Genomic DNA, 14,603 nt, shown 5'->3' with positions numbered 1-14,603 from the left:
CTCCAAACCCTGAGTGAGTGCTCCGCAAGGCTCAATGGGTGTAAACCACTTGCACCGACCAGTGATCCATAACTGGTTCAACAAACGCCATGATTTGTGCTATCCTGCCTGTGGGAAGCGCAAATAAAAGATCCCTTGCTGCCTGTCGTAAAAGAGTAGCGGGTTTCCTCAGAATGACTATATTTTTGACGTCCAATAGCCGATGATAAGATAAAAAAAAACAATGTGCTCTAGTGGCGTCGTTAAATAAAACAAACAAACTTTTTTTAATTGGGCAAACATTACAACCGGTAGTTCAGTATTACAGTAGGTTTTATGACCACCATGAAGGACGATTTGGGTCAAAAGTGAAATTTGTAAGTTGACATTTTTTATCAGTAAATCGCAAATTCAAACAATAATAATGACTAAAAACAAAACAACAATAACAACTGTATGATAACAGAATGAAAAAGATTAATAGAAATAATGTTCCACAGTGATTAATCGATCTTCCTGGAAATTGTCAAAATGGAGATTGCCACCCCACGCACGTGTACGGGGCAACTGCGTGATGCACGTGCAAACTATGGAATGTGTTTCGGTGTGTTGATAAACAGACCTAAACGTTCTTTACTAGGATGTCTATGGTCAAAACGTACGATCGATCTAATAGTTGATATTAACATTAATATTTCAGGTTCCCGTACTTTTTTGAAGAGTATATAACATGGAAAAAACATCTGGTATGTGGTTCTGTCTATGTAACATATGTAATATGTACTATGATTTAGAGATTCTTACTGGGTGATCACAATCCAGCTCCGGTTCGAACTTTGTCAGTATGTGAGTACACTGGTCCAGATCGGAGATGTGACACGGGAACCACTGCTCTGAAACAGAGTAGGAAGACACCAATTAATCTCCAGAACAACATATTTGTTAACATGCACCATCGAAGATTTAAGTACTAAATTCCAATATTACTTATATACGTAATATTAACCACAGATATGCACGTTTGGATAAAACTGAAATATTTTTTAAAGTTTATTTTTGTCCCTATAATGATGTTGTATTTGACACACTCCTCAGCTGTCAAACCAGTAAAGTACGTAGTTCATGAGAATGAGGTGGATGTTGAGGTTTGACAAACTTCTTGTCGGTGCCTCAATAGCTCACCTTTCGCGAACACCTGACATCATCACTGTTTTGAAATTGATACACGAGTGTATGTCGTTACAGCTATGCATATTCCACGGAACTCTGTCCTGTGCTGGTCTTAATTCAGTAAACTAGTCTGGGAGTGTCAGTCCTGTTTGAGTGGTGCAAGAAGGATAAAATCTCCAATAACGAATCTCCTAGGAAATGGCTGTCTTTCTATAGGCGAGGCACTAGATAGATATTCATGGAATCAACCATTATTTTGCCAAATGCCCATTCGACTCTGCATTGTGCAGATATACGGTTTTTATCATGGATAACGGTTTTCTTGTTAAGATTGGTTATGTTATAGCTTTTGTGGACATGTCTGTAATAGTATTCGCTGTTTCATAACCGTCGAATCATACTTCATAGTACTTGTGAATTATTTTATCTACAAAAACGTATTAACGTGTTTACATGAAAATATCTAGTAAAATAACAAACTATCTCAGTTATATACAGCTGGTTATTTGACTATTGGCTGCATGTGTTTACGTAAGTCACTCCCTATTATAGTTCCACACTATTGTATATAACAAAGAAGGTTATTTTCAGACACCGTCTACTTTCTACCAATTCCTGTCAATGCACCTTTAACCTTTAACTCAGCAACTAAAGCGTATTCTAATACTCTAATATTCTAATAGTATTGTCAATGATCCCTAAACATTTACTCCCACTATACATCATTGAAAATTTGTTTTATTTTCATTTAAAAAGAGAGAGATAAAGATAATATCAATGAACAGTTACTGTTGTATTACCTAACGCTCACTTTGATGAACAAAACAAAAACAAGTCTAAGATATATTTTAAAGGTACAGACCCTAGCTTTTAAACACTTTAGCATATTTTTCACTATTAGAGCCGTTAATGATCACTGAAATCAAACATTACTTATATTGTATTGTTTAGATTATCCATTTCCGTAGAACCGAAGTGTTTCTGGTCATCCTGGTGTTTGTAATACCACAAAATGCATTTTTCATATTTTTTAAAAACGCACGTGTGTCTGAGAAATAACAGTTAGGGAGTCGAGATTTAGTTTATTTTAAACAATATTCCAACGTCTCAGACGCTTGTTTCACTCTCTTGTAACGTTATCCAAATGTGTTACAGGTTTGTAACTTAACCAAACTTAGTGTCCATTTTTACGGGCTGAAACTAGAGTATGCGTTTAATAGCCATTAATTTGAAAAGTACATAATCAGTATGCAATAGCAAAGCGTTATGCTAATTGCCATGAAATTATACAAGCAAGGATCGATTCAAAAACGATGTATATCTACGATGCAACATTTTATTTTCCCAACCTATACTCAACAAAATTAAATAAAGGTTAGTAGACGTTTTGGTAATTCTTTGTTAGTGTCATATTATTTTAGCAGGTTTTGATTACAGGTGATTTCCATACATTATTTCAGTAAAACATGACCAAAATCATATTGTGTGTTTTTGTGTGGTTACAAAACTACCGAAATAAGTAACGTTAATTTTTCACTCAAAATGTTTGTTTAAAACATTAAGTTCAAAAATATGTCATAACGCTGATATTTTACAATTAAAGAAACTTTGTTTTAACCATATTTAAAGAAAAATGTCTAAAATATATACTAACCCCTGTTTTTGTTGAGTATAGTTAAAACTAGACTCCGTCTCTAAGGAGCTGATGATAATTATTATCAACATTTTCACAACTGTACAAAACGTATTCATTTTTGTTACCCTCTCCGCCCTCCTAAAAGCGTACACGATTTTTGAAGGACCATTTTCCCAAAATATTATTCAACATTTTCAACGTTTTAAAAACATATTACTTTTTTCTCTACCGCCGTATGTATGCTTATAAAAAAATTAATATTTGTGAATGGATCCTAAAATATTTTACAACTTTTTAACAAGTATTTATTTTCTCACCCACGTGTCCTTGAACAGCACAAAAGTAAAACAATGGGTACTAAAAATATTAAAATTCGTATTACTTTAAATACTTTAATAAAGAATTAAAAAACAAACTATGCACCTCACTAACATAACAATGTAAAATGCAGACTTTAAAAATATACACGGTAGACTTTAAAATGTGGATTACAAATTAAAAAAGATACGTACGTCATTTTAATCAATTATACACTGCAGACTTTGAAAGTGTGCGTTATACATTGGATATCAATTATACACTGCAGACTTTGAAAGTGTGCGTTATACATTGGATATCAATTATACACTGCAGACTTTGAAAGTGTGCGTTATACATTGGATATCAATTATACACTGCAGACTTTGAAAGTGTGCGTTATACATTGGATATCAATTATACACTGCAGACTTTGAAAGTGTGCGTTATAGATTGGATATCAATTATACACTGCAGACTTTGAAAGTGTGCGTTATACATTGGATATCAATTATACACTGCAGACTTTGAAAGTGTGCGTTATACATTGGATATCAATTATACACTGCAGACTTTGAAAGTATGCGTTATACATTGAATATCAAATATACACTGCAGACTTTGAAAGTATGCGTTATACATTGGATATCAATTATACACTGCAGACTTTGAAAGTATGCATTATACATTGGATATCAATTATACACTGCAGACTTTGAAAGTATGCGTTATACATTGGATATCAATTATACACTGCAGACTTTGAAAGTATGCGTTATACATTGGATATCAATTATACACTGCAGACTTTGAAAGTATGCATTATACATTGGATATCAATTATGCAGAATACATACTTTAAAATGTAATAGGGCAGACGTCTCCAGAAGAACACCGTAAACATTTTAATGTATAGTGCAGACGTCTAAAGGAGAACACCAAAAATGTTTTGAGAACTATACTTTCTGTATCTCTCCCTTCCTCCTTCTCTCTCTCCCACTCTCCCTCCACCTCTACTACCCCTCTCTCTCTCACTGCCCCTCCCTCCCCCTCTCTCCATCCTCTCTTGCTTCCCCTCTCCTTTTATCTCTCCTTCTCATGACCACAGCTATAAAAGTAAATATGTGTTTTCTCTAACCTTTTTTCTCCAATTCTGCTTCACCAAGTATTGTAACATCCAAAACATGTGAATTCTGGTGCATGGTGTTAGTAACGGAAATGACATTTTCTCTGGAGCCGGCGCACTGCAGAAGAACCTCATAGAGGGCGTTCTTCTTCCGGGCTTTCCTCGACTCGATATGTTGAATAGTAAGTTTGGTGTTCTGCAAGCAAAACCCTGATAAGTTATTTTCAATGCAATATCTTCTAAAACCAAGATTACATTGAATGAATGAATGAATGAATGAATGTTTAATGACGCCACAGCATATAAACTACACATCGGCTACTAGTAGTCCAGTCAAAATATGGTTTGACCTAAAACAAACTGCAACATAAATTATTTTTATTGCAACTGTTCCCTGAACCCTACCTTAACAACATCAAAAATGTACATTAATTTAGGTGGGGCAAATATGCTAATTTGCATAATTTGAAAATGGCCGCCATAACTCATATATGCAAACACAACGGCAAGCTACTCTTAAGATTCAGTGGACAAATACATGGAATTATCAGTGCTATGACTTAAATGTATTCACACATATTCTTTAAATTCATTCAGATATATATGGATGAAAAGGAAAATTCAAGATGGCCGTCTTTGTTCAAAATGGGTACCAATATTCCCCAAAATCGCACATAAATGCAAATATATACAAACAATGTACTTTTGTTAGTGTTACTAATATTGTCAAAGAAAGCTGTAAATATAAACTAATTATTGAGTTACAAAAGTGACATTAATGATATATTACGCTCACGGCTAGCTTTGGATTGTATTGACTTAAGTTGTCCCACTGATGAAAAGTTTGGGCAAATAAATATTTTTGTTCTACATTAGATAATTATACCCTGTCATTTTTATAGCACCTTTAATCAATAAACCCGAATCTGGTGGAATGTTTTGTTTACAATCACTTTTTAAGACCGGAACTTTAATTTATTCAAAATGGCGGCAGCGTTTTGTCGCTTTTAGATCAAAACCCTAATGTAATATATCAATGTATGGGTTCTGTGGGTCGCACAGGATGAAAATTAAATTTTTAAATAGCATAGACGTCATAAAGAGGTCTTTCCTACATTTTGTGCTCTAAAGATATGATTTTTCCCATACAGGTTATCATGGTATTTCACTATTTTGTCAACATGCAACTTGTATGAACAACTTGTGACTAGGTCATATGTAATATCGAAACACCAATCTACCTCTTTACTGTTGAAAAATTATGACATAATCCTATAAACCATCTTGTGGACAACATGTAAATTCAATGATTGGCCATTAACAATATATGAACCAAGAATTAGAATGAGAGTAAGCATGACTGAAAATTATAAAAACATTTACTTGAATACCTGTCATCGACCATATAATTCAACATTACTCCCTTTGTTCTTTAACCCGATCCTTTAATTGGCATAGGAAGAAAATATCACTATAGTCGAATTGTTATTGCAATGTTAATATAGGCGGCCATCTTCAAAAATGAAAACCATGTCAAGATATCAATTAATGCAGGTCTTTCTAAGTCATTATGCAGGTTATTACAGACAAAATAAAATTAATTTAAAATATCATTTACTAAATAGATCTCGTTTCAGCACACATACATATGTTTACCAACTTGTAAAATATGCCATGTGGCAGCGATATTTAATTAGTCACTTTCCTCTGCTTACATTAAATTACCTTTTTGATATGTTGTCTAGGATGGTATTGAGAGTACATTACGACAAAAATAAAGTATGTTATTACAGACAAAACACAATGCAATTAAAACACCATTTACTAAATATATCTTGTTTCAGCACACATACATGTGTATACTGTTGAAAAATATACATGTGGCGGCCATATTTAACTGATGCAAATTAAATCACTTTCCACCACCTGCATCAATGTACATTTTTGATATGTTGTCTAGGATGGCTTTGAGAATAAATCACAACAAAAATAAATTTTGTTGCAATTTATTCTAGGTTAAGCCTTTTTGAACCTTAGATTGACTGGTCTATAGGTGTAATTGTAACCCCATGCAGCATAAGCTTTAACAAAGACACTACAAACGATACGATAAAAAAATTTGATTCTTATTTCTATACAATTATTTAATTTTAGTTTTATAGATTTATATTTAAAGGTGTAATGTTTACTTTTTAAAGCAGAAGTTAGTAAATAATTTTGGCAGGAAGCCGCCATTAGCCAACTTTGAGATAGCACCTTTAAGACAGCCAATATAATTCTTTTCCACGTTACATCATTTTAAAGGCACTTGGTCTCCTTACAGCAGTGTTAGTGTAAAAGGTATTATATGATGGTTAACGTTTCGCATGGAAGATAAAATATAATTCTTTTCCACGTTACATCATTTTAAAGGCACTTGGTCTCCTTACAGCAGTGCTAGTGTAAAAGGTATTATTTGATGGTTAACGTTTCGCATGGAAGATAAAATATAATTCTTTTCCACGTTACATCATTTTAAAGGCACTTGGTCTCCTTACAGCAGTGCTAGTGTAAAAGGTATTATTTGATGGTTAACGTTTCGCATGGAAGATAAAATATAATTCTTTTCCACGTTACATCATTTTAAAGGCACTTGGTCTCCTTACAGTAGTGTTGGTGTACAAGGTATTATTACTAAAACATAGTTTCCTTCTTAAAATGGTAATATTTTCAAATCTAGTCATATACATTTTATTTCCACAAATTATTCCTATATCTCACAACACATTTTTATACGACGAGTAAATGTTTGTGTTGTTGATCAGATACAGATGTATTTCTATAAAATAATTAACACACAACAGCAAAAAATATTCAAAATAGCTAGCATTGTATCGCGCGTCATTGGCTATATCAATACAGTCTTGAGCAGTGGTGGCAATTAATACCAGCAAAAATGCGCCTATATTCAAAAACATATATTCAGCGTGAAATTATGAACTACAAGTTTGTACATTGTTTTAAACGACTATGTGTTACCTATAATTCATCGGTACACCTATTATCTTATGGGTTTTTTCCCGTCCCAACTAGTGCCACACGATTGGTATATCAAATGACGTGGTATGTGCTTAACAGGTTTGTAGAAAAATGTATAAAAAAGGATTTCGTTTGACTAATGAAAAAATGTGAGAATGATCAAATGTTTGACATCCAATAGCCGATGATGAATAAATCACTGTGCTCTAGTGGTGGTAACATGTGGTGATCAAAATAACAAATCACTGTTCTCCAACGCAATATTATCATAGGAACGTGAAACACGTAAACCAGTCTAGTGAACGTTTGCTGCTCAGCTTTATTGACCACATCCAATTTTGCCATCGCAGACAGAATAAAATAGAATATATGTTTAACGACACCCCAGCACGAAAAATGCATCGGCTATTGTAAACATCGCAGAAAGAAGGAAGGAAGTAAATGTTTTATTTAACGACGCACTCGACACATTTCATTTACGGTTATATGGCGTCAGACATATGGTTAAGGGACCACACATATATTGAGAGAGGAAACCCGCTGTCGCCACTTCATGGGCTACTCTTTTCGATCAGCAGCAAGGGATTTTTTTTATATGCACCATCCCATAGACAGAATAGCACATACCACGGCCTTTGATATACCAGTCGTTGTGTACTGGCTGGAGTGAGAAATAGCGCAATGGGTCCCCTTTGTATTTTTAACTGATGAGCAGTTATTGCTCAAAGTTTCAATAACGAATTGAATTGAGTGTCTTGTACAGGCTGAAATTTGTGAAATCAGTTTTGGGAGTGGCAGTTCTCTTACAGACGAAACGCCTGGCAGTAATTCGTGGGAACATAATGTCATCACAACTTTGTCGAAACATCCTTTGCACTCTACATTGTGCACAGATGCAATTTCAACTAGTTGATGATTTTATCGGTCACATTCCATAACCCAAAGGCAATGTATTGTAATCCGTGCAACACAAAAGCTTAACACAATCTTGTTTGTATTGTTACAGTAGCCAACCATGGCCGAAACAGGACGCTAATCGTGTTTAGATTGGTCTAGCTGCAGTAAAGCTCAACTGATATTTATGTTGACATGTACAAGACACCGGAAATACAAACTTTGGCCAGGGCCACAAATTGCACTCAACTCTATAGGGTAGCACAATGATAGAGAGCTCATTTGATGACGGGAAATTGGAAACGCTAGTAATAAAACAGCGTGACAGTGCATAACCGGATCCAGATACACTGACTGATAGAATCATATGAAACTTCCACCTGATAGGTTGCTGTCAGGAGTTTTCACTTAAAGGTACACATGAAATATATCACTCTAGACGTGAACTGCAGAGAGAGAGAGAGAGAGAGAGAGAGAGAGAGAGAGAGAGAGAGAGAGAGAGAGAGGGGGGGGGGGGGGGGGGGGGGGGGAGAATGTTTTGCTGACTAAAATCAAAGAGACAGAGAGAGAGAACCTGTTGCAATCACACGCTACTTGTACCGAAAAGCACAAGTGTATATTTATAGAAACTCTGATAGACAGTAAAGTAAATGCCATAGCCCCTATAGCATATGAAATTACACTTTAATGGCAGGGTGAAAGCTATTTTCCCTGAAATGGGTTTAGGTTACCTTCGTTTTCCCCATAATGTCGATCTGTAGCGTAGCATAAAATAACACAATTTTACGGTATTTAGCGTCAAACATACAATTTTTGTTGTATTAGTTCGGTAATCTTTGCATACCGTGTGGTAGGCAACCATTCAGTTATCTATGGAGGCAAAGAGCAATCATAACCGTCCAAATTTCCGTCCAGCTCTCGAATGGCACAGTAACTCAGGTAACCATTGTGTGTTAATATAAATGTCATGGCGGCAATTTTGAAATTAGCATATTTACCCTACCTACATCAATGTACATTTTTGATATGTTGTTCAGGAAGGGTTCACAGGACAGTTGCTATAAAAATCATTTCTGTTGCAATTTGTTCTAGGTCAAACCTTATTTTGACTGGACTACCATGCTGTGGCGACGCCCACTATCTGTGCAAATTGCTAATTCATTAATAATTCGCGCCAATTCGTACTCTTAAAGCCACGTTTACACGCGTCATAAATCTCCAATGGGGTTCAATAACCACTTGATAGAACTATACAGAACCCCACGCGAAAAATAATAAATAATCGATCCTTTGCTAATGGCCTTTATAGGTTTGAGGGGGGGGGGGGGGGGGGAAACGGAGTAAGAGAATCGAACGCGTTCACGCTTGGTGTCTAATCGTCCAATGACGCCTTGCTGGACCCGAAGAAAGGAAATTTCTTTCAAATTACCTGTCTCGTGTGGTTTGTGATTGTAATTTATGTGACAGGCGCGACAGACATTACTTGGTGAAATCGAAATAAGGATACAAGTTTACTTCACGGATAGATGTAGACGCTTTGATGTTATTTAGCGGGATTAGCCGCACGTGCATGCTGCTTGAAACGGGTTACGCCTTTAACTAATTATTTTTACTATACATGAAGAAAGTTAAATTTGAAGTTAAAGTGTATTTTGTTTTATAATACCACCATCAGAGCACATTGATTTAGTAATTATCGGCTATTGGACCTCAAGCATTATTTCTTCCAATAGTCTATGTGAGAATGATGAAGTTCAAGTTCTTTTACTGCGTTACGTGTTTACAACTTGCCAGCATTATAACAAGGAAAGACATCAATATATACAATAGTGCGGAACAATGGTGGAGAGTGACTTGCAGACAAATACATACAAACATATCAAAATATGATAATTCTGACGTTTGTTTGTTTGTTTGTTTTGTTTAACGACACCACTTGAGTACATTGATTAATTAATCATCGGCTATTGGATGTCAAACATTAGGTAATTCTGACATGTAGTCATCAGAGGAAAGAAAGAAAGACATGTTTTATTTAACGACGCACTCAACACAGTTTATTTACGGTTATATGGCGTCAGACATATGGTTAAGGACCACAGATATCGACAGAGGAAACCCGCTGTCGCCACTTCATGGGCTACTCTTTCCGATTAGCAGAAAGGGATCTTTTATATGCACCATCCCATAGATGGTGATAGCACATACCACGGCCTTTAGAGGAAACCCTCTACATTTTTCCTAATGCATAAAGGGACCTTTTATATGCATTTTCCCACAGACAGGAAAACACATACCACATCCTTTGTCCAGTTGTGGTTCACTGGTTTTAACTAGAAAACCCCCAATCAGTTGAACGGATCAACTGAGGTGGTTCGATCCTGCGACGCAAGCTACTCAGGCGAGCGCTCAGCCGACTGATTCTGACATTTAGTCTTAGAGTAAACCGCTGTATTTTGTCCCTGGAATGGATTGGAAATAATTTAGCGTGCACGTTCAAAGCATGCTGTTGTACATAGCGCACGTCTGTCTTAGGCACCGTCCTCGGTGGTGTAGCGGTTAAGCCATCGGACATAAAGCTGGTAGGTACTGGGTTCGCATCTTGGTACCGTCCCCCACTCAGATCGAGGTTAACAACTAACCCTCTGTCCTAGACAGACAGCCCAGGTAGCTGAGGTGTATGCCCAGGACAGCATGCTTGAATCTTAATTGGATATAAGCACAAAAATAACTATCAGGAAGGAAAGAATGTTTTTATTTAACGACGCACTCAACACATTTTATTTACGGCTATATGGTGTCAGACATATGGTTAAGAACCACACAGATACGTGTGTGTGTGTATGTGTGTGTGTGTGTGTGTATAATTATTTCTCTTCCTCCCTATCTCTTCCTATCTCTCTGTCTTTCTCTCTAGGGGCGGGACGTAGCCCAGTGGTAAAGCGCTCGCTTGATGTGCGGTCGGTCTGGGATCGATCCCCGTCGGTGGGCTTATTTGGGCTATTTCTTGTCACAGCAAGTGCGTCACGACTGGTATATCAAATACCGTGGTATGTGCTATCCTGTATGTGGATATAAAAGATCCCTTGCTACTATTGAAACAATGTAGCGTGTTTCCTCTCTATGACTGTGCCAAAATGACCATATGTTTGACATTCAACAGCCGATGAATAATAAATCAATATGCTCTAGTGGTGCCGTTAAACAAAAAAACAACACTTTCTTTCTCTGTCTCTCGATCTATCCGTTTCTCTCTTCCTCTCTATATATTTCCCTTCTTTTTCTAAGTGTCTCTCTCCCCTTCTCTCTGGTTCTCTCTCCCTATTTCTGTCTATTTTGGTCCCTCTCTCTTCCTATCTCCGTCCATCCTCTCTGCTTAGCTATCTGTCTCTCCCTCTTTCTTTATTTGCCTCCTCTCTCCCTTTCTCCTTTTACCCCCTCTCTCCCTCACTCACTCTCTCTCTCTCTCTCCCCCCCTCAATCTCTCTCTCTTGCTCTCTCTCTCTCTCTCTCTCTCTCTCTCTCTCTCTCTCTCTCTCTCTCTCTCTCTCTCTCTCTCTCTCTCTCTCTCTCTCTCTCTCTCTCTCTGCTTTTTTTCTCTCCATAAACAATGCAATAATATTGGGTTATAGGGTCCACGCTCGTTTTGTTTTCCCCAATATTATCAATTTACCAATTAAAAAGTCAGGTGTTTGTATCAACAACAAACACGCCCGACAGCGGGCTTCTTTCTGCATGAGACAGTAGACTCGTTTAGCTCAAAACCACTTCCGGTAACCACTTAGCGTATTGATCGCAAGTCCTGGGCACTACCTTTACTACTAATTGCAAATTTGGGGGGGAAAAATAGCATCAGCGAAATGGGTATTTCACCAGTAGATGACAACAAATATCACTATCTCTAATTGACGTTTTATGTAGAGGAAACTTCACCCAGCGTACGGGGATGTGTTTTAATGGACAAGCGAGATTGTGTTACATGGTAAAAGAACAAAAATCTCACACTCCAGTCGTACCATTACGTTTGACAAATACGCACTCGCCAGAAATCAATGGCTAATGCGTTTGAAGTAGACCAATTGAAAACGTTTAACACTGGAAGCATTCACTGAAATAAACCTAGTCAAATATAGACGACATTAGCTCAGAATGTTCAAAACGTTCACTCATTCATCGCAAATCTGAATTTGGTGACAGAGCAGGCATCGCGTCAATCACACGACAACGCGCATGCGCATTTTGACTATTACCCCATCCCCCACGCCCCCCGTAAATGCTGTCTGTGTCTGATACATTCCAACACGATCGTCTTGAAATGTTGGAAAGTAGAAACAACCCCTGCACTCTCACTCAATTATTGAATAGCGCTAAAATCGTTATGAGTATTTCTGAAAGAGCCTTGCAATTCGGCACCATTCAGAGTCGTGAGTGCGGAAATGGACGTGATTGCGTCCGAGTAGAAAGCCATGTCAGGCAGCATCACATCATCAAAGCACCACAGCATCACAGCGACCTTTTGCGAGAACAGTCGGGTGGGATACTTTGCCGTGATCTCTCTTTCTCTCTCTCTCTCTCTCTCTCTCTCTCTCTCTCTCTCTCTCTCTCTCTCTCTCGCTCTCTCGCTCTCGCTTATGTGCGCTCGACTTAGATCTGACCCATTGTAGGATTAGTCTCTCTTACATATGCAATAATGGCGGTTCCGCGAAACATATTTATTAATTTTTGCTTTTAAACATAAAGTTTATACCTTCAGCTATACAGGCACGACGGGGTACATCTTGAGGCAGAGATGAATTTTACTTGTAGAATGCAGGAAATTGAATTTCAGGACATCTAGTTTTCAAAATATACCCCCGAACCTCCTAGAAACTTTGCTTTGCGCCCTTGATCTCAGCCAGCCCCCACTTGCTTCCGCCGTGCCTGCTATATGCGTATAAAACACTAAAACCAGATAATTCCATTTACTAGTAGAAACAAAACTAATGGCGTCACTGTTTTTGTGTACACATTTAACCCACTTAAATTTATTCATAATCCTTTTGAAGTCATCTGACAAAGAAACAAATATGGTGGTCATGCTATATTTAGCCACAATTTATTCGGGGAACCCCTCTTATCGCCCAGTACAATACTTTTATTAATTATTATTATAGAGTTAATTATACAAAGATTGCGTGCAGGATCGTTTAATTTGTAGTTATTTATTACAAATAAATGTGAAAATAACGAAATATTATAGTTTCAAATTTGACATAGGACCTTTAATACTTGAATATACACTCACCTCAAATGCTCTCATTACTCGTGCCAAATTTCCTATACCATCTTTGAGGGTTATGACGACACTGTGAACTTTCAGTCCGTCAAGCGCAAGCGCGGCCTCTCCGCCATTTTGAACATGGGACACTTCCACTTCACTGATTGGCTCTCCCGAGCTTATGTGACGCTCTCGTTTCTCGAACTCCATGTTCGTGACAGTTTCGAACTTGGCATCTTCGATGAGACTGCGATGCCGCCAGTTGCCGCCATGCTGAAAAGACAAACATTTTGTTGGTACAAGAAGAAAAAATATCATCATCACGATTCATGATCACCATCATCACCACCATCAACATAACCATCATCAACATCATCATCATCAACAACATCAACGTCGTCTTCATTATGATGATGATAATCATCATCATCATCATCACCACCATAACCATAACCATAACCATAACCACCACCACAATAATCACCATCACTACCATCATCATCAACCAGGTTTAAAATAAATGTAGACGTATTTTACAACTAAAACGTATTTGCAACATTCGCGCTTGCAGTTAACTTGCACATCGAGAGCAATCAATTTCGGTCGTGCTTATTTTATTGGATGATACGGTTGCTGAGACGGGTTATCACAAGTCTTAAAAGTGACTCCAACGTATGTTGGAGATGTAAATGATCTACAACAGATCCTCGTTTACATGGGTGAGGCAAAAATATTACAGATTTCTAAGCTGGCTTCTCACTATATAATATTAACTATTTTTCGTCGTTATTTTTGCGTCCATCTCCACTTGCAATTGGTGAGTTGTTTTATAAAAAAAAATTATATATTGCCTTAAGTATTGCAAAACACTTATATAAAACATTAATACATGTTAGTAATGTAAAACTAAACAAACAAGTGAAGAAAAGGCTGATTGAATATAATACTGATGAGGTTTGAGAACAGGTAACACATTTATATAACAATCGATCGACGTCTAAGCGTAACAATATGTGTAAGCTCGGCTAGATTTATTATATACGTCCTCTGATTATTGGAAGACAGATTTTTGGGTCATCCATCATATACTAGTACTCAGCAAAATTAATTCAGGATCTACAGATATTTTCTTTAAATATAGTTTTAAAAATATATGTTTTCTTCATTTGTAAGGTATCGACATTGTGGCGTATTCTTAATCTTATACAACACTTTAGAGCGAACAA

At 36.9% G+C, this 14,603-nt stretch overlaps 1 protein-coding gene across 1 annotated transcript in view; it reads right to left on the bottom strand.

Annotated features, from left to right (window-relative positions):
- Nucleotides 1–14,603, bottom strand: part of LOC121372643 (tryptophan 5-hydroxylase 1-like) — a 55,962-nt gene that overhangs the window by 16,960 nt on the left and 24,399 nt on the right. Inside the window, exons 2-4 of the mRNA XM_041499085.1 lie at nucleotides 13,405–13,650; nucleotides 4,221–4,404; nucleotides 784–872 (exon numbers count right to left, since the gene is read on the bottom strand). Of these exons, the coding sequence (XP_041355019.1) occupies nucleotides 784–872; nucleotides 4,221–4,404; nucleotides 13,405–13,650 (519 nt within the window). The remainder of the gene's footprint in view (nucleotides 1–783; nucleotides 873–4,220; nucleotides 4,405–13,404; nucleotides 13,651–14,603) is intronic.

The sequence above is a fragment of the Gigantopelta aegis genome, chromosome 4, assembly GCF_016097555.1.
Source record: "Gigantopelta aegis isolate Gae_Host chromosome 4, Gae_host_genome, whole genome shotgun sequence".
Classification (NCBI taxonomy): Eukaryota; Metazoa; Mollusca; class Gastropoda; order Neomphalida; family Peltospiridae; genus Gigantopelta; species Gigantopelta aegis.
The sequence above is the reverse complement of the archived record's forward strand: the minus strand, read 5'-3'. Positions and strand labels throughout refer to the sequence as shown.